This window comes from Rhamphochromis sp. 'chilingali' (genome assembly GCF_963969265.1).
Source record: "Rhamphochromis sp. 'chilingali' genome assembly, chromosome: 19".
NCBI lineage: Eukaryota > Metazoa > Chordata > Actinopteri > Cichliformes > Cichlidae > Rhamphochromis > Rhamphochromis sp. 'chilingali'.
This window is the reverse complement of record NC_137946.1, coordinates 17,926,890-17,952,348: the sequence shown is the minus strand read 5'-3', so window position 1 is coordinate 17,952,348 and position 25,459 is coordinate 17,926,890. Positions and strand designations below refer to the sequence as shown.

The window sequence follows — 25,459 nt, the reverse complement described above, 5'->3', positions numbered from 1 at the left end:
CTGAAAATGTCCTACAAGTTCAACAAAAATATAAAAAGCAACTCAATAAATGGCTGGAGTTTATTTACTTGCAGATAGATTTGATCAGAGACGACTATGGACAGTATAATGCTATGATTTGGTTAGAAACGCGTTTGGTTAAACTTTGGTTATGCGCTTCTTCCTACCCGGCTACCGTAGGTCATAGCGCGAACCAACGTGGTTAATCAAAACATCATGGCGGCTGGCTTCAAGTAAGAATATACAAGCTCTCCGTTCTATGTTAGTGAAAATATCACTTTTAGTTTGCTCTGTTTATTTTTTCCTGTACTTACCAGCGGAGCAAATGCATATTTGGTGTTATAATAAATTAAATTATTTATTACACAAAATAAAACGAAAATTCCGGACATCATGCACGTGACATACAGCGCACTTTATTCATTCTTGTGTCACAGCTGTAGTTTATGACTGGCTCAGATATTTGTCATTGACGTGTATAGCAAGAGTACTCGGTCACTCTCTTCGCTGTGCTGTTTCTGACGGAGCTTCTGATGTGTCTGTGCTATGGCTTTCTTTACCGCGTTCCCTTTTAACTTGCAGGACTGCTGAGCCTCTGGAGTACCACCGGAGCTTTCTGGTCAGTGTTGAAAACAAGTTTATCCAACACTTGACAGACAAGTGTTGCTCTCTGGATAGATATGAACTGTTATTTGTTTCTCTTCAGAAAGAAAACTGTCGGCCTGATGGACGAGAGCTGACCGAATTCAGAACCACAACACTGAACATAGGTGAGACTTCCCCACAGTGTGTGTGCGAGAGAGAAGTTTCTGTAACCTACATAGGATTTTTAACTTTATTTCCATGTTTAGGGTCAATTTCCACAGCAGATGGCTCAGCCCTGGTGAAGCTTGGAAACACCACAATCATATGTGGAATTAAAGCGGTAAACACATTTGCTTTTCCTTTTTGTTGTTTTATTTCGTGAGTGTGGACCAGGTTGATGAGTACTCACCTATATCTCCTCCTCCTGCAGGAGCTAACAAACCCTACAGTGGAGGCACCTGGTAAAGGCTACATTGGTAGGTGTAGTAAGAAGTCTTCGTTTTCTCCCATTCTTTCTTTGTTAATTATCTGATATCACATCATTCAAACATTGATGTCATCTCTGTCAGTGCCCAACGTGGACCTGCCACCCCTGTGTTCCTCTCGCTTTCGTCCGGGACCACCGGGAGAGCAGGCCCAGGCTGCCAGCCAGTTTATCGCTGATGTCATTGAAAGGTGCGCGACTTCAATATATGTTAGCTTTTTTAGTTTTTATTTTAAATGAGTGACAGTTTTTAAGCCTGGTGCTGGTTTAACTGAGTTTTTATGTGGCTTTTTGAAGCTCTGAAGTGATAAAAACAGAGGATCTGTGCATCGACAGAGGAAAGGTAAACCCAAGAGTCGCGGAGCTACACTGACACACAATTTGACCTTTAATTATCCAGCCATGGGTACTAAAACTGCGGACTCTTGTTGCAGCTCTGCTGGGTGCTGTACTGTGACCTCATGTGTCTCGACTATGATGGGAACATATTGGATGCTTGTATTATCGCTCTGCTGGCTGCTCTAAAGAACAGTATGTAAATTTCTACTGTAATGTAAATAAAAAAAAAAATTAAAATAAGTCCATGTGTCGTAACTGGTAATAATCAGTAGTTGAAACAAATCAGTAGTTTTTCTTTAAGCAGTACATGAACTTAACAGTATCCTGGCTCCTCACAGCACGACTCCCAGAAGTCACCATCAACAAGGAGACCTCTGCACCAGAGGTGAATTTAGAAAAGAGACGTGAGCTTCAGATTCACAAACATCTGGTCAGCGCTTCTTTTTGCATCTTTGATGAGTAAGTTTGTCTAGCCATTATAAAAAAAGAAAAAACCCAAAAAACAAATTTATAATTTCTATTTTTAAGTGACATGTGCTTCTTTTTCTAATCCTGGCCTAATCTTGTTGCAGTTCCATACTGATTGTGGACCCCACAGCTGAGGAGGAGACTCTGTCAACAGCAAACCTGACGGTGGTGACTGATGAGGATGACCGGCTCTGCTCTGTGCACAAACCAGGTGAGAAATAAGTTTGAAGGGATTTGCCTTTCTGAGACTGCATGGTATGTAGCATGAATCTAATTGGGTTGAAGATATTTTGGGCTTATCCCTTACTGGAAGAGCCAAAGCGTGTAGCTGATTTGCCAGATTTAATGCCAATGTCCTTCCTGGCACGATGATTTAGTATTAACACGAAAAAACCATCCTCAAAATACCCCTGTTGTATGAATCAATGCATGTGTAATAGTAACACCAACATAAACTGACGGCTTCAAAATGAACACTCAGGTTCAGTCAACAGAAATTAAAAAAACAACAACAACAACAACTCAAAAATGCCAAAAAGACATTTTTAACTTAACTGGGAAATACTGTTCTATACATTGCTACTTGTTGCTCAGGTGGGACATCACTGTCAGGAGAGAGGCTGCAGGAGTGTATCAGCCGAGCAACAACACGACAGAGAGAGATCCAGAAACTCATTGACAAAGTTGCACACAGTGTGAAGAAGGCACAATAATGACACTCGGACGATGTATTTATTTTTTTTTTATCTAAAAGTTGTATTTTTCACTGTCAATATATATTCTTTTTTTTTTTTAATAACAATAAAACTGCTGACAAAGACCGCTTTAAAAAATTATTTCTCAGTGTCCGGAAATGTCTCACACACACACTCAGTTGATGCCTCGTAAGAATATGCTCATGGCTCCTGTACTAATTAAAAGGAAATGCCTTTTCAAAATGTGCTGTACAAAAGCAGGTACACCATCTTGCATGATGATCTTGAGTCCTCGTTTGAGCCCTGTGCTGGGACTGCTTAAAAGAAGAAAGACTTCCAACAGACTGAGAGGTAGAGAGCTGCCCCCAGGCACAATTCCAAGATCAGATTTGCATTTCACATGTAACGGTTACACAGGGAGGATTTGGTGTCGGTACGCTCTGTCGGGATCCGTGCTTAAAGGGCAGTTTCTACCTGGGTCAACCGAGCAGAGGCAGGAGGATCGGGCTTCTCGAGGGGAATCCTCTGAGAATGTGCATCTGCGATCCTCTCAGTTCACAGGGCCTCCATCAGAGACAGCTCTTCCACAACGGAGGGGGGTGGTGCGTTATTGTGGAAGCCCACTACCTACAACAATCCTCTTCTGTGTCATCTCAAAAAATAGCATTAATAATTTTTTTTTAACTTTAGGGCTCCCTTTTCTAACACCCCCCCCCCCCCCCCCCATCCCCTACGGTGGACACAGTTTTGGTTCTCTCCCAAACATCTGACAACCATTACATACAAATTTGTCAGCTAGAAAAAGACAAACAGAAAAGAGTTTTTTGTGGGGTTTTTCGTTGTTGTTTTTTTGCCTACACTCTCGACAGCGAGGCAGGTAAAGAGCACAATGTGGATCATTCACGTCCTTTTGTGTGTGGATTTGGGTGGGGGGAAGGTTTTAGTGTGATTTAAGTCTTTCATGATTTGGGGAGGGGCTGAGGCGTGCTCCTCTTCCTCTTACTTCTTGGTTGGCTGGCGGTATGGTGCCGTGGCACTCCCCCCTGAGGAGCTGCTGCTCCCATAGCCATTTGCTGCTGCTGCTGCATTTGGTGCTGCAAGAATTGCAACTGTTCAGTGCAAAAAGAAACATGGAAGAAGGACAAAAAAAATAGACTTCAGTATGTTACGACAAATAAGATAATGCAGAAAGAAATAATGATATTGACTTTAAGATTTATGTAAGCATCTCAAGCTCGTTTAACACATGTAAACTGGAATCCCTTGCTAAAACGTCGTCTAGCAGAGTGCCTTGTGTCGTACAACTGGCATGGGTTAGTGAAGCCTGATACATAGAACATACAAGAAGAGTGTGCGGAGAAACACAGGAGAGTGGTTAATGGGTTGCAGAGGGGAAGGAAGAGGAAGGAAGAGATAAGATTTGGGGCATGTCATGTTTTGGGGAGTGAGGCGGGATACAGTCAAGCAGCACCAGTGGCGTCTGGAAGACAAAAATTATTGGCTGTGATCCTGGCATAAAAACAAACAAACAAACATGCAGCTCAGCAAACCGTGCGTTGTGCTCAGAGTAAGCCAGCAACCTCAACTGGGCAAAAGAAAAAAAATCTTAACTCAGATTCATGCTTACAGTGGAACAACTTAATGTCTCTGTCGCAATGCCGTCGGCTACCTTTCAGCGGTCTGTTCCCAGTGACACAGTTTCAGAACCTGCTGCTAAATGGCTGTGCAAGAACATGCCTCCCACTCTGACACTTTGTTAGTTGTTGCCATTGGAAGTGCTGCGAGCTCTGGTGTGTGGGTTGCTGGAAGTACTGGGGCTACTGTGGTCTTTATCAAACAGCATAGTAACCAAACATACAACACAATATGGAGTGAATGGTGTTTATCTATAAAATGTATTTGAAAGAAGATTTTTATAAAAACTTATAATTATTTATTTATTTTAGGAAAATAATACGGTTTATACTAAAACTATCTCCGTATTATATAAAGGTTATGGATGGAAGCTATTTTTAAAATCCATTAACGCGATAAAAATACTAAATCTATATGTCAAAGCTAGTTTACCTAATTCCCTCACACTTTATGGTGCAGCACAACAGAAGCCTGCAAGATAAATAAAAACAAGGAGAGCTGGTGGAAGCAGGTGTGTCTAATCTCAACAGCTCTTATAAACTCTATATGTGTATATGGATGTTAATGTTGCCGTATTACTTGGATCTGTGGCTGGTGCTGCTGCTGAAGCCTTGGAGAAGGCAGCGGGGGCCCAGACCCGTCCAGCCCACAGCCCAACTGGGACAGCACTAAGGTGGAGGGGAAGGGGAGGAGGGAGACAGGGAGCCCCAGAGGGAAGGACATGATGGCGAGAGGGAAAGAAGCAGCAGAAGAAGGAATGGGGGGGGGGAGTGTAAAGACAGGAAATGAACAAGTGAAAAAAGTAGAATATTTGCGAGGATTAGCGGGAGAGCAGGGGTGAGTTGTGGTTTCAGGAGTGCGTAAACACACACAGAGATGGAAGAGAGAGAAGCAAAAACAAATGTTGCAGGGAGGCCAAAGATAAATGACCGTGTGCGTTGAGTTTTAAAAAGCGCATTATGGAGAAATAGCGTGAATTGGGAGATTCAGGGAATTTAGCGAATAGGGCAAATTGAGAAGAGGGACAGGAGGACAGTGTAGGAGGAAAGACAGAAGGGTGGGGGCAAAAAAAAAAACAATTAAAAAAGAAAAGAGAAAATGTGGCAGAGAAGAAGGGGAAGTTGAGTCTCTCCTGTCAGATGTTACATGTTCCACTGAGAGGAACAATGGCTAACTTCAACAAAATGGTCATGTTTAGTTACAGACTGAGAGTCCTAACGAACAGTAATTACAGTCATGAATACATTAGTACATCTTATCTTATTAGTACTAGTTAGTGTCACGGTGTCATTTTGTTTAGGAACAGGTTAATGAAGAGAAATGTTTTGCGTGTGTGTGTGTGCTTGTGCGGCTCATACCTGCTGCCTGTGGAGACATGAAGCCTCCCACTCCCAGATTTATGACAGCCGTTTGCTGGTTCCCTAAACTTTGATCTGACCCCTGGTCACTCTATGAAGAAAGTCAAAGACAACACAAGGCTGTCACACACAACTGCCACCAAAGCAGAACATGTGACAGTAAATCACACACATATATGTGGGGCAGGGATAGCTCAGTAGGTAAAGTGGTCGCCCCATGATCGGAAGGTCGGCGGTTCGAATCCACTTAACGGCTACCCTGAGGTACCCCTGAGCAAGGTACCGTCCCTACACACTGCTCCCTGGGCGCCTGCTTAGTGGGCTGCCCACTGCTTCACTGAGTGAATGGGTCAAATGCAGAGAAAAACAAGTAATTTCCCCATGGGGATCAATAAAGTATCCATTATTATTATTATTATTATATATTTAAAAAACTTAAAAGGGGCAAGCAGTAGTGATTTTGGTTCCATATCGTTAGGAAGTGAAATGTTTTGGCAGTGGTTACAGATTCTGTACATCACGGCCGCTAGACGCCATTCCCTGTTATTCCAATCAGATTTGTTCAAATTAATCTTTTTTAAGATGCAGAGTGTCTCAATAACTATTAAGAGGTGTAAATACTTCGCAACAACTCAAATCCAAGCAGGATTTATCAGGTTCAGTAGTTTCAAATTGTTGTTCTAAAGCCATTATTCATTCGCCTCTTTAGGACTACATTTCTTTTGTATTTGTGACTTTTTCCTAGTCAGTCTGGCATGCAGCCCAGTTACTCCATCACATTAGTTTAATTATAGCCCTTTTCCCATTGTACCTACTCAGCTCAACTCAACTTGGCCTTTTAGAGTTTTCCATTAGTTGGCAGTACCTGGTGTACTTTTGTAGTACCTACTCGCCAATCTGAAAATGTGGCATCAACAGACCACATACAACCGACTGGCCAATCAAGTCCACTGGCGAGTCCTTCCCAAAAATCAAACCCAACATTTTTACAACACAGCAACGAGGGAAATGCCAAAAACCCAGCGTAGTACACCATCATCTCGATATCCTCCATTGCTGTGTTGTGTCGCATTAAAATGACGCCATGGGACTTTTGGCTGTGTTGCTATAATGACGGAAAACCCATTGAGATGGCACTCAACTGTAATGGAAAATGAATGAAATTGAGTAGAGCTGCGTTTAATCTAAAATGGTGGCTTGGATTTTTGTGAAGGAGTCGCACTCATGACTCATTGAGTGATGCCACTGATTGGCCAATCGGTCGCATGAGATCTGTTGATGCCACATTTTCGGATCGACTCAGATCGCTTGGATCCCTGGGCTGAATAAGTACTAAAAAGTACATGGCAGGTACTGCCACCTAATGGAAAACCCTAAAAAAACCAAGTCGAGTCAACCCGAGTAGGTTCAAGTGGAAAAGAGGCAGTACAGCGCTCCCTTTAAAACCATGCTAGTTTTCTCAGTTCACAGGTATGAATAGTTTTTGTATTCTATATTTTTTTAATAGGTGTGCCTAAGCTAACTAACTAAATGATGCCAAGCTACACATCTGTGAAGATGGACACTAAACATGACCAAAATCAAACCTCTCATATTTATTAGAAGATAATTTCTAACATCCCTCTGTTGCTGTAATTTAATTAAGATGTGTTCTTCTATACTATGAAAATATGGTGTTTGAGTCTCACCGTCTCCCCCCCTTGCTGCTGAGGACTGGAGGTGGCTGACTGACTCTGCTGTGGGGAGAACTGAGACAGCTGCTGCTGCTGCAGAGAATTAAAGATGAGAGGACCAGTGGGGATCTGAAGATGTAAAATACACACACCAACGAACAAAAAGTGGTGGAATAAAACACAGGGAAATGAGGATGAAGGACAGAGGGAAGGCAGAGGGAAAGGAATGATGCACACATAACCAAAAAGGGAGGAAAAAGGAAATGGAGCGTTAACAAAGAGATCGGCACTGATCATTACTACTATCAGACTAACAGAGCTACAAAGGACTATAAAGGGAATGGCACAAGCAGTGATCCTCAAACAGGCTGTGTCTGCATTCAGATTACATCCTTTACTTCTTCTGCTGCTATTCCTCTAGCAAAAAAAACCTTTGCTAAGAGACTCTTAGCAGTTCAAGAGGTAAAGGGGGTAAAAATGTTATAAAGCTAAGTTGTTGTTCAGGCCAGGACATTGCATAACAAAAGATGCATGCCCCTTATTGCACTAAAGCACTTTCAAGGGTTTACACTACATTGCATATGCAATGAGGTGTGGGGAAATTTAAGCTGCTGATTTCACTATTTCAGGTGTGCCAACACAGGTGAAGATCAGGACTAAGTCACTATGCCAAACAAATACCCAGTGCATGCTACTGAAAGTGTGTTAAGACTAAACTGTAGAGTCATACCTGGAGTAGGTTAAGAGGTCTCAACCCAGCATTGCTATTCAGGCCAAAAGGACTCCCTGGAAAACAAATCGGAGTTACCACGAAACAGCGAGACAATCAGGGCTTTATCTTATCTCTTCTAATGTCATTAGACCCAGTCTTTTTTTTTTTTTACTGGACAGCTACACTCTCTAGAACTGGATTTAATTAAAAAATAACTCTGTAAATGTAATGCAAAGGTAATAAAAAGGGGGGCATAACTATGGAATCTTACCCGCCTGTGCTGCAGACTGCATGGTAGGCATCAACCCTCCAGTTGGCAGGATTCCACTCAGGTTTAAGCCTGTGCCCAGCATGGGATTGGAGCCACTCATCAAAGCCTGAGGACTGCTACACAGACAGTACAAGATCATTATTAAAAGTGACAGTGATCAGCAGGTGCTATGTGGCATTCGAGACAGTTTAAAATTATTACCAGACTGAGCTGACCACGTTGATGAAATTGAGCCCTGCTGGATTGGCCATGACCTGTGACGATGTGGTTCCTGTGGTGATGGATGTACCCATGGTGGGCAGGGGAATGGTCATGACGGGCAGCGTCTGGCTTAAAGCTAGCGGCTGTTGGGTAAAAGGCGTGAGGAGGGCATTCTGTGACTGGTTCTGAACCAAGGGAGGGTCTGAAGGGGTAGGGGTCACTGAGAGAGGAGCGGAGAGGGCATCAGGGGGGTGAGGGGTCGAGCATGGCGTATTGGTAGGCGTTGGGGTAGATGGCTTGGGGGTTCCCGATCCTGAAAGGGGGAAAGAGGGCCAAAATAGTACAACACTTTAACAAGACACAGTACTTTTCAGTCAATTAAAATCCATTATTAAAACTAAATTTAAATTATGAGGCACTAGTTATACCAAAACCTGATCCCCCTTTTAATGTCAATTTGCGTGACATCTTAGTTAATCCTTTGATAATACTTCAGAGAATAGGGCTTGCAGTTGTCCAGTATTATGTGTATTTGCTAAGCTCCCAATATGTTACTGTTTTTCCATTTTTGTCAACATAATTTATGAGAATATGTTCAAAAACTCCAAATTGGGAAAATTCAGAAGCTTAAAGCAGATTTAAAACATTCCAGAATAACTAATCGGACTCCAGCACTCACTCTGATTGGATCCCATTGGGGAGAGGGAGGCAGGTGACAGCAGGCCCACCTGGCCCAGCTCCATTGAGTGCTTTCTGTTCAGAGACTGGCTTTTGGCTGGAGGGGGTGTAGGACACTTAAGTAGACCACTGGTGGTTTGTGAACTATATGGATTACCTGAAAAATAAAGACATAACATATTTATAATAGAGATGGCACGATACCACTTTTTTATGTCCGATACCGATACTGATATCATAAATTTGGATATCTGCCGATACCGATATAAATCAGATCTAGCGTATTTTATAATCAATAAAACGTTTTTTTTAATATCTTGCTGCTTTTTGTGTAAGTTCGTACTCAAGTTTAAAAAACAAAACAAAACAAAATCTATTCTGTTATACCTGTATGCAAAAAATACACTGCACCCAAAATATTTCATAGTTCAGCAATACTGATGAATCTAATAAACTTAAACCTACACCATCCTCCCTATGCTGGTATTTTAAAGAGTAATTCGTGGAAATACTAAGCAACCTAACTAATAGGGTTGCCAACTCCCAGCAAAAAATATAAAAAAATAGGAAACCACCTCCACCTCATAATGCTTAATTGACATAATCGACTTTCATTTAATGCACGTGAAAAAAAAAAAGAAAAGAAAAAGAAATGCACAGAAATCAATAATTTTTCTACAATAATTAAATAGATTCAACATCTTTCTTCAACAGAATTGCAGACTGCACAGATGGTACCTTCCCAAAGGAAAAATTACTGTAGCTTACTAGGTTATAAATTGGACATAATAGTTCCTATATACAATAATGGATTTCTGTACATTTCACATCAGATGAAAACATTGGTTGTAAGATTCAGATAATTATTTATTAAAAGTTAGACATAACAATTAGAAAGAAAACTATGTCTTTGTGCCCCCCCTTCCCTGTTAATGTCCTACCAGCCGTCAGCTACGTAGAAAAGGATCCTGGTGTACAAAGTAATATTAAATAAATTTTAACAACAGATTATCAAGCTTAAACGTGCTGCTGTTGTTTATCCGCTGGTTTCCTCTTTCTGGTGCAAAGTGGGCGATAAACTAACAAGAGAGACGGACTCGCGACTGAAAAGCCGATCAGCCGATCATTGATCAGTTTCATGATTGAAGTAGCAGCAGGAGAGGGAGGGGGAGAGAAGAGGCAGTCGCTCCATATATCGGTTGTTAAGCTTAACGTGGGAATGCTTTACAAACATTCAGAGATGAACTTACACACTTAGTTTACTTCTCTGGGACAGCTTTCTCAGAGATTAAATGCTGGTTTGGAAGCACGTAGCGAGTCTCCAAATGTTCAACCAGACCGCCGACAGGTCGCGCAGGCCACAGTTGCTCTATCACGTGATGTATACAGCTCCGACGTGCTAAGGTTATGAGCTCGGTTACGTTATGTCGCAGGTTTTGTGAGATGCTTTTGTGATATTGAATGGATCAGATTACATTTTGTATTTCTCTCCGATATCCGATCCAGTAATTTAGGTCAGTATCGGACCGATACGTAATATCGATCGGTCCATCTCTAATTTATAATACTCTTTTCCAAAAAGAATGCACTATTAGAGCAGATCTGGTTCCACCTTTGCTGAGAATGACCTTGAACAGACTCAGAAACATGTTTGCAGTGCACTTAATGCCTCTCTTATAATGCAACTTAATTATCCTAAAGAATCAAACTATCAGATTTGCCTGCAACCCTTTTTTCCCTTCAAAGTAGCACACAAATACGGGGTGTTTTTAGCCACTAATTAAGGATTTGTGTGACGTCAATGAACAATCGCACTAGAAGTAGAAGTTGTACCTGAGGAGCTGCTTCCTGATCCTGACGGCAGTTTGATGGGAGGGGGCCGGTGCTTCACCCCTTTTCCCAACAGAGAAGTCTGGACCAGTGGAGAAATACCATCACCCTGCGTGTGACAGTTAAACCTGTTTTTTAGCCGCACTGCATAACAAGAGTAACCCAAAAGTAATGTTCTCATCTGCACTAATTCCAAATCACCAAATATTGATTAGTTTGACACATCTGAATCTCCCAGGCAAAGAAGTATGAATCTTCATGTTTACCTCATCTTTGCTAGGGGAGGGAGGCCCCTGACCCATGTTGCCTGAGTTATGGGACACTTTGACCTGACACTTGACGTCTCTCTCATACACTCCTTTGTACTGAGTAAGAAATCTGTTAAAAAGACAAAAACCTTGCATCACACTTTCTAACACCAGATCCCTAAAAAGTCTGTATGAATGAATGAATTTCTGAAGAGCAGCCCACAATGTGACTTACCGGTCCGCATCGATCTTTGAACCTATGAGGAAACTGTGAATGACACACAAAAAACGATGAAGATTAATTTAATCAAAGCAGCATTTTAAATTCAGTTTAATATAACCAGTTTGTCTTAAAGGTGTCCTTACGGAGGATGTATGAGCTTTAGGTCTGGACTGTCGTCCTCTGCTTTTGATTCTTTAGCACAGTAGATCTTCCCGTACACAAGCGGGTCTCCCATTGACTGGAAAATAGAAACCTTGGTCCTCTGAGCTTGGCCCCCAACTTCACACTCAAATGTGTAGTCATCTACAACTTCCTGTGTAAGGAAAAAAAAAAAATAAGAGGACAAAAAAATCTAATGACAAGAACACCTTAAATGGATGTGTGCAGTGACATTATATTTTTGTGCAAAATTTAGCAACTAAGTATTGTAATCATACAGTCCGTATATTTAATGTATGGTAGAACTACCTGTAGCATCTTCAGTTCCAATGCTACAGTCACAATAGAAATTGTAGATACTGGGAGAATAGTATTGCTAACTTGGTTTATATAAATATTTTGACTTTATATAATATTAACACATTAAGACATATTGAGAAGAAGCAGAGGTTGAAGAGAGTTGGGAGTAAGCAGTCTTTAATGTGGATATTAAAAGACACATTCCCTGTATTGAGCTTCAATTCTTTAACCTTCAGGCGACCAGATGACCCCAACTTCAAATTTATATTTGCCATTATCATGTTTTTAATGGTAAAATGTTACATGCCACATGTTTAACAATCTACTTCTCCAACGTTTTTTCCCCATTTTTAAAACAGAAACTAACCGATTGTTGTAGCAAAGGATAATGGAAACTAATGTGGAGTCATAATTTATGACTTTATATTTTAGTGTAATTTGTTGGTAATTAAGCTTCTGAGTTTTTTGTTTGTTTGTTTTTTTACACAAAATATTTTAAATGCAACACACTTCAAATATGATGCATGTCTAGATTAAACAGAAGCATGGGGACAAAGGCTGAACAAGACCCTGATGAACAAGTATTGCCTAAACAAATGAAAAATTGATGTAAATTTACTTGTAGAATTTGTGTTTTTTTTTTTTTTAATTTATTTTATTTTATCACATAAAAATGACTGAAAACCATCATTAATCATATCAGAAAATTTTAGCAGATTTGTGACGGACAAGGAAATAGTACAAGCAACTGGATGTATTTAAAAAACACAGCATAAAAAGGTGACAGTAACAACCTCAGCTCGGTCATTTTATTCGTCAGTCCCACAACATTAAAAGTGGGACAACCTCCTTGTGGATAGGGAAAAAAATCAGTGGTTATCTGTGGACTGCATAATTTTTTTTAATTTATTTTTGCCCTTGAAGACCAATTGCAAGTAGCTGCACCATAGTTATCTCAGTTTTTTAGAGACTGGTTGCCTCCCACCATGTATCCTGTGCAAACACTTTGCAATTGCAAAGGCTGCTTGGTGGGAGAGATGTCTCTAAACACCTGTGGTCTGACTCAGACTGACTGCTATCACTCTCAGACAAATTGGAAAAGATTAGTATATAACTGCCGCCTCATTTACAAATAGAAAAGAATTGGAATCAGTCTGTGCCAGTAAGCTCAACTTATCTGTGACATCTCTTTGCAATAGGAGACTCGGCTCAGCTGGTTAAGTAAATGCATAAAACCAAGTTGCAGAGCACCTTTATCACTTTCCAGTTAAGCTGCCATCCTGCAGAAACTGTGTCACTATTTGTGAAAGAACTACACTGTAGAGTGTGAGAATGTAAATGTTTGCTTTTCTTCCTTTAAAGAAATAATTACCATTTTAAACAAACACTCCTTGCTTATTTCTGACAGCAAACAGCCATTAATGATCTCAACAATGTAAGGTTATCTGCTGCAAAACTTACCTCAGCAGGCCAGATCACAGTTTTATGTTCAGAGCTTGCCAACTGCAAAGACCTCTCAACCACAGCGTACTTTTCCACCTAAATCAACATACATATAAAACTGTCTGTTACAGGATGCAAATTTCATTGCCAAGCAATCACTTGTGTGGTATTAAGTGTTTTTGTTTTTTTTTATAAGTAGTGTTGGATCAAGTATTTAAGTGTGGGTTTTATAAAAGAGCCACTCACATCAATTTCCTTGGGCACAGTTAGTTGGCAGTTGTTCTGCTTCCACATGTCAACACACTGCAAGAGATGATAGTTGACAAGCCAGAACAACAGGAAGAAAAACAGGAGGTGTTAGAGAAAATCTGTGAGAATTAAGTGACGTGAGATTTTTGTCAACGATAGTTAACGGTAAAGAGGAACACACCAGAGTACTGACACACCAACTTGTTTTCACCTATTGTTCTAATGACTCCCTTTGGGTTTAGTCGATAATTTAGAAAGATGTAAATAGACAAAAAAAATGGGATCTGTGCTTTGGGACACAGTGAATAGACCCGAGATTTTACCATGGCTGTTATGCAAAGTAACATCATCTACAATTATATTGTCATAACAAACAGGCGAATGATTCTCATTTACGAAAACGTCTGCCAAATTTATGTGTCACGTTTTCATGTAAAACTGTAAATGATCACAAAAGTATCAGCTTTTAGAAACATTCAAAAACACAGAAAGTGTCAGTGAGATAGAAGCTCATCCAGCTCGTGAGCCATCACAATTCAGAAGTGATTGTGCAGAATTAAGGTTATAAGTTCTGTTGTCACTGATTGGCTGTGTAATCTAACGAGGATTTAAATCCACTAAGAAATCAAAGAATCTTACAAATAGTCATATCCAGAATTATTAATTATTATTCTTTCACTAAAATCTGACAGATCAAGGAGGAGTAGCAATTCTTGTGAATTGTGGAGGGATGGAACAGACAGATACCTCACCGTTGAATAAACTTATAGGGCCATTGACTGGATGAGCTAAAAACAATTAATGCAGCAATCAAATTGAAACAAATTTTTGGCATTTATCTTAACTCTTCTGTACAAAAGGTCAGATATCCTTGAGCTATATCTTCCCAATGAAGCAGAAGATGCTCATATTGGTGCCACAGCAACTCTGTTATAAATACGGCTGTACCTCGAATTTCCAGGTCAGTGTTACTTTTTTTTTTTTTTTTTTTGCCTGTCCCATTTGGTTCTTTAGCCGTCAGAATTGTTGTCTGAAGACCAACAAGGATACCCAATGGATTTACTTTGCCAAATGGATCATCACGGCCTTGCCGTATTGGTCCATTTGATCAATCTTTGTTGTTATTATTTATTTTATTTTATTTTCAGTTGTTACAGACGGGGCAGACATGAAAGAAAGAAAGATGAAGGAAAAGAAAAACAGAAGGGAAGCGGGACAGTGAGAAAGGGTACTTAAAAAGAGAAAGAAGAGGAAAAAAAATCTCCTGGGTCACCTGTTGAGAGAAAAAGAAGAGAAAACAAGCAAAAAAAAAAAACAGCAACATCAATCTAGCTAAGTGTAAACAGCAGTAAATACTAAATGTTCAATGTTGTTGTGTAGCAAGCAGGACCGACAGCGCACAATGTGCTTGGAAATAGCAGCCAATAAAGGTGTAGTTTATATCCCTCCTCTGCACCCTGGTGACACACCCGCACCCCAAGGCCCTACTTGTGTGGGTGGGTGTGTTGGAACAGGAAGAGGGAGGCAGCCGGGGATGGGGAGGAAAAGAAGGGAGGAGCAAGATGCCCCTCCCTGGGGCCAGCTCCCCCGCTGACCCCAGTAGGCACCCCCGTCCTTCGGCACCCACCAAGGCAGGGGAGCCCAGGCCCATCCAGATTGGGGCCTACGGCAGCAGGACCGCCCAGCCCCACAGGACCCGGGGCAGCCCACCTGACCCCACCGCATAGGAAACTGTACCCACCCTAACATTCAATCATCTCCCAGACTGCACAAGACAATAGACACCCAGGTTAAGTTTATTCTCCACCTCTCCTATGACTCTCCCCCACCTGCAGAGTGGACAAGGATGGAACAAACTCCCTGTCAGTTGAAGAGCCCCCTAGTTAGGCCGATGCGCCAGAGGCCCCCTGCGCCAGGGCTAAGCCCCCATGCACCCACCCGCCCACAACCTCGGCCCCCAAGGCCCAGCCAGAGCCCTAGCACGGAGGCGAAGCACCCATGAACCCCAAGCCCCCACGCCTGCCCCGCATCCACTCAGGGGCAGCCAGGCTACCAGACCAGTAACCTACGTCCGCCAGCACAGACCCTCCCCCAGCCCTGCTGCACGCAGCCACAAGGAAAACACCTTGGTGCAGCTACTTGCAGAAAAGGTCAGTGTTACTTACTAAATGACATAGTTACAGCGGGAAACGCAGCAACAGAACTAACTGTGCTGTCTTTGAGAAGGGCTTTCTCAGAGTCAATCACGCGTAGCCTAGAGGCTACCAAAGCCTCCAGTGGATGTAAAATACTGCACCAACAGTGCTAACAAGACACATCATATTTCTCCCATATTAGGTTCTCTTCATTGGCTCCCTGTTAGAATTGAATGAATTGAATTTAAAATTCTTCTCCTAAAATACAAAATCTTGACCAATCAGGACCCATCATATCTTAAAGGCCTCTTAGTATCATGCTATCCCAAAAGCACACTTTGCTCTCAAACTGCTGGCTTACTTGTAGTTCCTAGAATTCCTTAAATTAGAACAGGAGACAGTGCCTTCAGCTATTAGGGCCCTCTGCTGTGAAACCAAATCCCAGTTTGGATTCAGGCCCTCACCTTCCACGTAACCTGATGTGTACCTCCCGAGAAATGCAACCACACTTGGGGCTGACGCAGCATGACTGGCGCGGATTATGGCATATGTCTAAGAGGGGATTGCAGTTACACTGCAAGTTACAATGTTACAACGTAGATTTCCTGCATGTAGATTTCATAGATTTCAGACTAATGCCTGAACTAAAGCACAATTCAGGCATTCGTCTGTGTTTAGTTTTATCTCCTTTTTCGCTCTCTTTGCTCCCTGACCCTGATTCTGCTGGAGGCTTCTTTAAATATTTCCTTCCAATTGTCCCAATTTCTTGATCATGAGGGGGATTGCCTCATTGTTGGGGTTTCCTCTTGAATACCGCAAGGTCTGTAACTTGTGATTTGAAGCGACATAAATAAACCTGAATTGAGGGGCATGGCATAAAAAAATGGATCACCTGCATCCATTATAATAACATGGACCCTCAGGTTTTACACAAACTTGTGGAGTACATACTGTTAATAAAGCCAAATGGAGGAGACAAAATACAAGGAGATACAAATATAATCTATAATAAAATAGTAGTAGTCCCAGTTCATACTTTTGGACCTTGATATATACTCTACAAACTGTGTGGATGTTTCCCACTTACGTTTCCGATCTTTGAGATCTTCAGGTCTATGACAGGCGCGGGTTTCCTCTCTTTTCTTCTCTGTAGGTAGTCGTAGAGTCGTAGCTGTGGTGGTATGGGAAGGTGGGACAGCTCCTGCTGCCTGTTCAGTGCAGCCCGAGAGTGCCTCTTGAAACACCTACAAAGCAAACAATTAACGCGTGTTAACAAAACCAAGGTCTTTGCTTCATTTATTGGCTTTTTTCCTTTATACAGTCACAGAGCTTGCACTTCCCTGCCTTCAATTTCACAAAATAAACATCCGTAAATGAGATCTTTATCCTGGCATAACCGATTTCACACTGAGCTGGCTTCAACCTAGATGAGCATGAGAGGGTATTCAATACCGTTTCATGGAGCGAGTGTTCATTTTCTGTTTGTTGTAAAGCAGGCGGTTAGCTGTGCAAGTAACAGAAATGGAGGGGTCCAGGCACAGAGGTTCAGCTGTAGCCAAAATCAACTGACTTTCCAACTGCAGTTTGTCATCCTAAAGCAAAGAGAAAGGACATGTTACAGAAAACACCTGAGCCTGGAAAATTCTGGGATGGAGCACCACACTAGTAACTCCAAATGCACTTTAAATGAAAACACACAACTACATGTTTCAGATAAAACATACTGAACAATACTTTACCTGTGTCCACTTGTGGTGGTCACTGGTCATGGCATGGACATCACAGATGAGAGTCTGCAGGGAAACAAAGTTGTTATGAATATAATGTAAGTCAGATTTATTGTGCTAAAGATCTAATGTGGTTTTCCACTCATGCCTCCTCATAATCTTATTCTGTCTTTACCTGCATGGTTGGCCGCAGTAGGATATGTCTGCTCTGATAGGTGGGAATCTTGGTATTACCAGACTGCCGGTAGTCTCTGACCTCTACTATTACACAGCCACAGTGGAAGATGTTCACCTGACACACAAAGCATGACCGAGAGGTGGTTACAAACACAGGGAGCTCATTAATCAAAATAGAAACCTTACATGGTTCTTAGCTCTTTATATAATTAAGCAGAAATGTGACACTTTTGCACCATCTTTTGTTTAAAATGATTGGATTTCAAAATGCACCACGCTTGCACACAACCTGTGATTTCTCCAACAAATCCACCAAAATAGGAGGCAACTCCTCAGCGTCGAGGTACTCCAGCAGTTCTCCTTCTTCATATGGCAGGCGAATGGTTTCAGAATCTAGAAAGTAACACAAACATGCAGGTGAGACAACTGCAGCACAAAGAGCCAAAAAACAAAACCCAACGGTCAATGTAATGATCTAACTTGACTTACCAGATCCATTTTTGCCCCTGAGCATTAAAGAATAGCCTTCATTCCCAGGGTACAGATTGACCACCAGACATGATACAGACTCCTGAGACACCAGCTTCTCCAGTAGATTCACATTCCTCCTCAAATTCTTCAGAGAGACAGCAAATGAAACACACAAAAGGCAAATTCTCCTCATTAGAAGCACAAACCTTATTAGTTATACCTGCTTAATGGCATTTAAAAAAAAAAATTTTTCTTAAAAAAAAAGAAAAAAGATATTTCTCTTGTGGCGAGTGCTACAGAACCAAGGACTCCTCGAAGTGAAGCCTAAGATGCCGCCCCCCCCCCCCCCCCCCCCCCAAAAAAAAATGAAGAAACATGTATACAGATTAGCAGCAGTGTCTCTTTCCAAAGAAAAAGAAGAAAATCCACAAACCTTGTCATAAGCAACTTAACATAGGGTCTATTTTACCTTTCTTTCTTTCTTTCTTTCTTTCTTTCTTTCTTTCTTTCTTTCTTTCTTTCTTTCTTTCTTTCTTTCTTTCTTTCTTTCTTTCTTTCTTTCTTTCTTTCTTTCTTTCTTTCCTTCAATGAAAAAGCAAGCATGCCACTAGGGAGGACGACTCCGTAAATGATTATATCCTGTCATGCTGTTACTGGCAATAATCTCTTATCACAGCTAGATATAGACTTCCTTCTTCAAAGTTATGTAGTGAATGTGGTTAGTTAGAGGGAAAGTAGTTCCTGCAAGAGGCTGCTGAACAACATTTTTTGTTGTTGTTTTTTGAACAATTGGTGGGGTTTAGGTTACGATTTATTTGAGAAAAGACATCTTAAAAATCTGACAACTCTCATCAAAACAATCGAAACAACAAAAGAAAAAGTATGTCAATCTATTCTTGAACAAATTGTCTCTCTAAGAGAATTTTTAGCCAACAATTTTCCTCCCCAGTGGCATGACAATTTTAAATAAAAAATACACAAATAAAATAAAAGGTACTTTGAAATGCTCCCTTATTCACAAGAGGTTGCCACAGCAGGTAGCATGTTGGATTTGGCAGATCTTTACGCTGGATGACCTTCCTTGCTCAGCCCTAAAGAAATCTGTGTCTACTCCCCAGATCAAACCAAGAATCTTTAACTTGTTTGGCAAATTTGTGAAGCAGTAATATACAGATCCATTAATTTATAAAAATGATAGAATGTGTATTCTCCAATGAACAAATACGAAAGCCAATTTAGATATTCCTGAGCTAATGTTTATAATACTTTAATAAACATGTACATGCTTATTCCTATATTATTTAAAGATAATAATGTGAGTTATGTCACGTTAATTCAGCAGGTTTCGCAGTAAACAAAAGCAGGAACCAACTGTAAGTTCTGGATCCACAAGTTACTGGGGTAAATAACTGTTACAAAATTGTTGTTTCTCTAACTTTACTACAGCTAAAACGTGTTTGTGCAGGTGATGGGAAACAAAGCGGTTTTGTGTCGCAAACAAAAAAAAATCCACTTTTTCCAAATCATTCCCCAAGCTTGGTTTTAAGTAAGGTTTTATTAGATCCAGTAATTACCAAGTAACAAGTGAGTCATGGTGCATAACACAAACCTTTAACTCTGGCTCTTTCTCACATTCCTCTATGTAGAGCTCATAGAGCTTCTGGTACAAACTCTTCCTCCCGCCAGATGAAATTCTTCGTTTGGCTGGTCGTTGTCGAGCACTTTCAACAATGTACTGAATAACAAATAACACACGCGTTATTAATGAATAATGGGGCAGGAAAGAACTTAATAACACGATGAATAAATTGTGCTTCATGTTTCTGAGTACATAGTTTAAATTTATTTCAGAGCAAAAAAAACAACAAAAAACAGTGGTTATATTACCTCCGCTCGATCCAATGCATATTCCAAAACTTGTTGCTTTGGGGGATAAAATTAAAGTGAAACAGATCAGCAACAGCTGGAAGTCACAGACCAATAGAGATCGGAATCTCACATGAAACACTACAGCAGGAGTCCTTTGTCTATGTAGAGATGAATGAACTGACAGAGATTAAACTTACCATTGTGGTCCACCGCCAGCTGCGAGCTGAGTGACGGTAGACGATGCTGTCCTTTCTGACCCACACTGTCACCTTCCTAAAGTGACCATTCACAGCCTGCACGGCAACACAACAGAGGACACGCAGGCAGCGTGAAGAGAAAACAAAAACACAGATTACTGGTACATTCATAGAGATGCACTCAGTGTGTTGCTGGCACGCTGGTAAGAGAGTGCTGATGCCAAATCATCCAGCTGACACTCAGCGATGCCACACACAAGCAGCTGCAAGGACTGAGGAGCCAAACTGTTCCATCTAAGTTCTTTTACCATTAGCTTATATTTTAAAATGCAATAACAAAGTAAACGTGACCACACGATGTGTCAGAGTTAATACAACAAAACGGCAAAGGTTAGTGAACTCTGGTGACTGTGAGCCCAGCCAAGAGAGAGCAGCTGAATAGCAAGAACTCGTTGATGCCTGACCGTTGGGCTAACATAGCCACCGTTAGCATGCTAGCCCGTTCCGAGTGGGCAAAGCTGTAAGTTACAAGCTACGCTGCCAGGCTCACGTCTTCCGAGACACAACCCGAACAAGCGACGACAGTCTAAACAAACAGAGTCGACTTGCCTTTTAGATTGCATAGCGGTCGACTGTAGCTCCGATGTAAGAAAACGAAATGAAATTGAAATATCGGTGTCTTCATTGAAAAAAAGTCGGAGCAGCAGCCATTTTCTTCCAGTGTGTCAACAACAGCTAAACTTCCGGTTTGAGCAGCTGTGGGCGGAGCCATACTGAGCGCCTACAAAGTTGCGCGTACTCTTGGACTTATAGGTATATTTATATATTTACAATAGGCTATAACTGTTCATAAATAGAGGCTGTCCCAAACTTTAAAGCAAGCACATAACTAGTTGCAGATGTAGACCTCTGGAGGTTTCAACTTTATTTACTTTCATTACTTCAAGCAGTTAATTTCATAAGTGAATAAGTTCATAAAAAAGCAAAAACATGTTGTAAATGCATCTACAGTTACATGTCTTATAATATTGTATATTTTTAAAGGTTTTTTTTTAAAACAAAAATGTTGCTAGGCTAAATTATACCTAATGTACTATGTCACCTTTATTACTAAGCTTAAATATGTTTTGTTGATCTTTTGTTTTTTTTTCTGTTTTTTTTTGTCAAGAAATAAAAAAAAACAAAACTAAAAAGCAGCTCTTATGATAGTAAAGGTTGCTGACTCCCCTGAACCAGACACATTTGCTTTTTTTTTTTTTTTTGCAAAATATATGATTAAATTAATCTGAAGATTATAGTTTACATCTTGATATGAAAGTGGTGGAAAAACAAATGTGTGCAACTGCTGATTAGCCAATGCTATCAATTTAAAGGATGTTAGTAAAATAGAATTCTTTAGAACTGCGGACTGAACACAAACATCCCCCCAAGGCAGCTCACTCTCTGGGCAGCATCTTCTTTTAAGGGAATTGTTTTATAATGTTTATATATTCGTTTTGTTTCCAATGTTATATTTAAAAATACTTTAAGAAGTTTGTAGTGCAGTAAAAACCTGATAAAGGTGGTATGACAGATGTTTACTTTTATTACCAAACATTATGTATTAGGTAATGGATAATATTAGGTACTAATTTTTAAATAACTGGACATAAACGACTTAAGCTTATGTAACTTGTTTATTTCTCAGCTCATTCTCTTTCTCTTGACAATACTTCAATACTTTATTTAGAGATATAACACAAAGAAGGAAAGGCAAAATGTGAAATGTAAAACTGAGGTCAGAAGTCAAATGTTACATGATATTTGGATGCAAACAATATTGTGATATTTACATCATTTCATACATGTTCCCAGTATAAACAGAGAAGGATAAAATAAATTTTATTCAATTCAATTTTATTTATACAGCGCCAAATCACAACAACAGTCACCTCAAGGCGATTGTAAGGTAGACCCTACAATAATACATACAGAGAAAACCCCAACAATCATATGACCCCCCCTATGAGCAAGCACTTTGATGACAGTGGGAAGGAAAAACTCCCTTTTAACAGGAAGAAACCTCCAGCAGAACCAGGCTCAGGGAGGGGCGGGGCCATCTGCCAAGACCGGCTGGGAAGAGAGAAGGAAGACAGGATAAATCTTTATGAAAGTTTGACTTTATTTGACCTTGAAAAAGAGGTCAGAGATCCAAAGCACTGTGATATTTAAAATCCCCATATATCATTCCCTACATGCCTACATGTTGTCAACGCAAATAATGTCAGTAAGAAACATAGTTTTAATAAATAGCTCTGTATTATTATATTATTATCAATTTGACCTTCAGATTAATCTATTGACCTTAAAGGAGAGGTCAGAGGTCAAACGTGACATGATGTTTTAAATCTTTTTATGGTATTTTCTATTTTCAATACACCAGCATTTGTAAGAGTCATAGTTTCTAAGTTATAAGGCTTTTTGTCAACCAAAAAGTCATTAAGCCGACCTTGAAGACCTTAGTGGATGCAAGAAAAATTTGAATGGATTGTTCGCATGACCCCACTCCAAACCCCTACAAAGTTGTATCCCAATTTATTCCAAATGTTTCGAGTTATCATGTTTATATTCAGACAGAATGAAATGCAAGAGGTTTGGAAGAGACAATGAAAATGATCCGAATGGATGCATTTAAAAACAAACAAACAAAAATCGTTTTAAATAAGACAGAGCAGCAGTTGCAGTATATTAATTCAGGTTTCCAAGTAATTTAAGAATTTATTTGTTAATCAAACAGCAGCTACTTTGTTGCCAAATTTTTTGCAAAAACAAATCGTTCTTCTAATTCTTGAAGGGATATTTCAAAGAGGATGAGAAGCCACTTAAATGATAGTAAGTTTTACATACAGTTACAGTGTATGCAAATTGGTTGATTGAAATGCCATGACTGTGCAGTAGGGGGAAGTGTAGGATAGCCAATTCATCATGCTCATGTTTCATGTTCCATTTGGCCAACAGATGAGGTGCACAAATATAAAGGAAAATTGATTTCATATGCTATAAAGTTACTGTGTGCTTTTTTTCTTTCATTCTTTTCTTTTTTTGTACAGTTTTTGTACAGTTTACCTCTGAACTTACCTCGTAAACTTAATATTCACTTTAGAACACAACAGAATTTTAGTTTTGAGCATATAGTAACTTCAGATTGTGCTTTAGAAATGTATATAAAAGCATTTTATATAGCCAAAAGAATGGGCATGATTATGATTTCAAAATATACACTTCACAGAGAAGTTAGATAACTGAAAAGTTCTGAATATTATTGGTTTATTTCAGTATTAGTGAGCACCATAAATGTTCTGGCTGGGAATCAGTTAGGACCAGTACTCACTTGCTCTGCACACACACATGCACACAGGCAAACACAGGACGGGGCTTGCCTGAGGTCAGTCACATTTCAAATGAAAGCTTCTAAAACATTTGTATGTACACAAAGGGCAGGACTGCAGTTCATTTGCCTGTGGAAACGGCTTTGACTGACTCAGTAATGAATGTTTCTCCACTGACTCAAATCCCACAGCTAGCTTTATGAAGTGATGAATTGACCAGAAATGAGGCATTACAGCAACACCACTTCTTGGACAGTTATTTGAAAGGAAAATAACAATCAAACGGATGGGTTACTGAATTTTTGTGTGCACATATATAAACAGATTAAGAAAATGAGTAAAGGAAAAGTCTGTTTCACATTGGATAATGAACACCATTCTCTAGCTTTTATACTCTGACTTGTTTCTGTCCAGGACTTTCGCAAAGACCCATGCTGCGATGCTGAATTGACATATCTCCTCACAATAATTCATTCTTTATGTCATTACAAGCTGAAATTCATTGGAGTTTGGCATGAACAGTGAAGTATCACATAATACTGAACAGCGGGAGAGTTGGAGACTGTGCTGAAGAAAAGCGCAATGTGACTAAATGTGATGCCAGTACTCCGTAGAAGTGCCCAGATGAGCCTTCCTTACTGGATCTGGAGCATTTCTAGATGTGTGAAAAGATTAGCATCAGAGCTTGTGCAAAAAGCAAAGTCACATAAATCTGTTAAAAGTTACTGCAGACATGTGCACCGTGAATGCATACGAGGAAGGTATGTTCCATTTTAAGCTTATTGGGATGATTATGACTCCGAACACAAGTGATGGGAAATATTTGGCAGGAGGTCAAGTGGGTGGCAACTGGTGCAATACATCATAATTTATCTTGCTTGGTCCTGAGTTCAATTCAACCATCAGGCCAGGGTCTTTCTGTGTAAAGTTTGCATGTTTTCCCCATGTTTGCGTGGGTTCTCCCCGGGTACTCCGGCTTCCTCACACATGTCCAAAGACATGCAGTTAGTGGGGATAGGTTAATTGATCAATCTAGGTGTCAATGCGGGAGTGAATATGAGTGCGAATGGTTGTTTGTCTCTGTATGTTACCCTGCAACAGACTGGCGACCTGTCCAGGGAGTACCCCGCCTCTCGTCCTATGACAGTTGGGATAGGCGCCAGCGCCCCCCCGCGACCCCGAAAAGGATAAGCGCAAGCAAATGGATGGATGGATAAATAAAGTGCAATTCAGTGTTTTAAAATGAAGGATGCTTGTTTCCATACAGATTTTTTTGCTGATTTTTCACACTGAATGTATACATTTTTCTATTTACAGAAACCTCTGTAATAGTAAAAACAAAAACTGATGGCAGAAAATTACCAGCACATTTTCCTTTTTTGTTGGAATGTATTTCTTTTTTCTTTTCTTTCTTTCTTTTTTACAGTGTAGTAATCCTTTGTTCCTGACAAATTAAAAATGACAGCTCAATACTCATGAACTACCACTCATGAATTGTGGAGAAAGTTGCATTTGGGTTTTTGGATATTGTTTCCAAAATAGACCTGCAATCATTTTGCTCATCCATGGTGCACTCTGGAAAGGTAGCCAGAGGCCAAGGCTGTCGACTTACTATATAGGACATATTTGTATGCAATGGTGGGATTGCAGTATAAACAGCTCTTGGTTTTCATAGGAGTGTACTGAGTCCAGACCACATTTGTTTTTCTTTGGATAAACAATATAGTATATTACTTTATTCTATTGTAAACAGTATTTTATTCTATTTTATCTTATCCTATTCTGTTGTGTTTTTCTTAATTTTTACTGCTCTTAACTTGTACTTTCTGGCGTGACCAAAAATTTCCCGTGTGTGGGACTAATAAAGCTTTATCTTATCTTATCTTAAGACATCTTTTTTCATAGCTGTCTCAGATCTATTGGGGATACTGTAAGGATGCTTGACAGTGATTACATAACAATTA

General features: G+C 40.2%; 2 protein-coding genes across 8 annotated transcripts; one reads left to right on the top strand and one right to left on the bottom strand.

The window, feature by feature from the left end:
* The first annotated feature begins 184 nt into the window (after positions 1-184).
* On the top strand, positions 185-2,669 carry exosc8 (exosome component 8). Of its 2 annotated transcripts, none has more exons than XM_080867491.1 (11): positions 185-233; positions 583-619; positions 707-770; positions 852-925; positions 1,016-1,061; positions 1,155-1,260; positions 1,367-1,412; positions 1,504-1,600; positions 1,747-1,867; positions 1,981-2,087; positions 2,471-2,669. In XM_080867491.1, exons 1-11 carry the CDS (start codon positions 217-219, stop codon positions 2,587-2,589), a joined length of 834 nt encoding a protein of 277 aa, XP_080723617.1. In that variant the 5' UTR covers positions 185-216; the 3' UTR covers positions 2,590-2,669. The 2 variants fall into 2 exon arrangements, with proteins under 2 accessions (XP_080723617.1, XP_080723618.1); XM_080867492.1 differs by having other exon boundaries at positions 189-261.
* Positions 2,653-20,892, bottom strand: supt20 (SPT20 homolog, SAGA complex component). 6 transcript variants are annotated; one of them, XM_080867480.1, is made up of 24 exons: positions 20,737-20,892; positions 20,128-20,223; positions 19,949-19,984; positions 19,671-19,796; positions 18,080-18,206; positions 17,880-17,983; positions 17,589-17,705; positions 17,426-17,479; positions 17,139-17,278; positions 16,774-16,930; positions 13,549-13,605; positions 13,321-13,398; positions 11,544-11,713; positions 11,413-11,445; positions 11,196-11,307; positions 10,933-11,038; positions 9,101-9,256; positions 8,422-8,734; positions 8,221-8,333; positions 7,968-8,023; positions 7,253-7,366; positions 5,565-5,655; positions 4,786-4,874; positions 2,653-3,680 (listed from the first exon to the last, which is right to left on the bottom strand). In XM_080867480.1, exons 2-24 carry the CDS (start codon positions 20,128-20,130, stop codon positions 3,531-3,533), a joined length of 2,502 nt encoding a protein of 833 aa, XP_080723606.1. In that variant the 5' UTR covers positions 20,131-20,223; positions 20,737-20,892; the 3' UTR covers positions 2,653-3,530. The 6 variants fall into 6 exon arrangements, with proteins under 6 accessions (XP_080723606.1, XP_080723608.1, XP_080723605.1 ...); XM_080867482.1 differs by having other exon boundaries at positions 2,654-3,680; positions 7,253-7,330; positions 8,221-8,336; XM_080867479.1 differs by having other exon boundaries at positions 2,656-3,680; positions 8,221-8,336.
* Between the last annotated feature and the right edge of the window lie 4,567 nt (positions 20,893-25,459).

Excerpts from the sequence above, each read along its gene's own strand:
- supt20 (XM_080867479.1), bottom strand. Across the intron at positions 17,706-17,879 it reads ATTTGTTGGAGAAATCACAG|GTGAACATCTTCCACTGTGG; the intron begins GTTGTGTGCAAG and ends TTTGTGTGTCAG. Across the intron at positions 11,308-11,412 it reads TCAAAGATCGATGCGGACCG|ATTTCTTACTCAGTACAAAG; the intron begins GTAAGTCACATT and ends TCTTTTTAACAG.
- exosc8 (XM_080867491.1), top strand. Across the intron at positions 771-851 it reads AACCACAACACTGAACATAG|GGTCAATTTCCACAGCAGAT; the intron begins GTGAGACTTCCC and ends TTCCATGTTTAG. Across the intron at positions 1,413-1,503 it reads TGTGCATCGACAGAGGAAAG|CTCTGCTGGGTGCTGTACTG; the intron begins GTAAACCCAAGA and ends CTCTTGTTGCAG.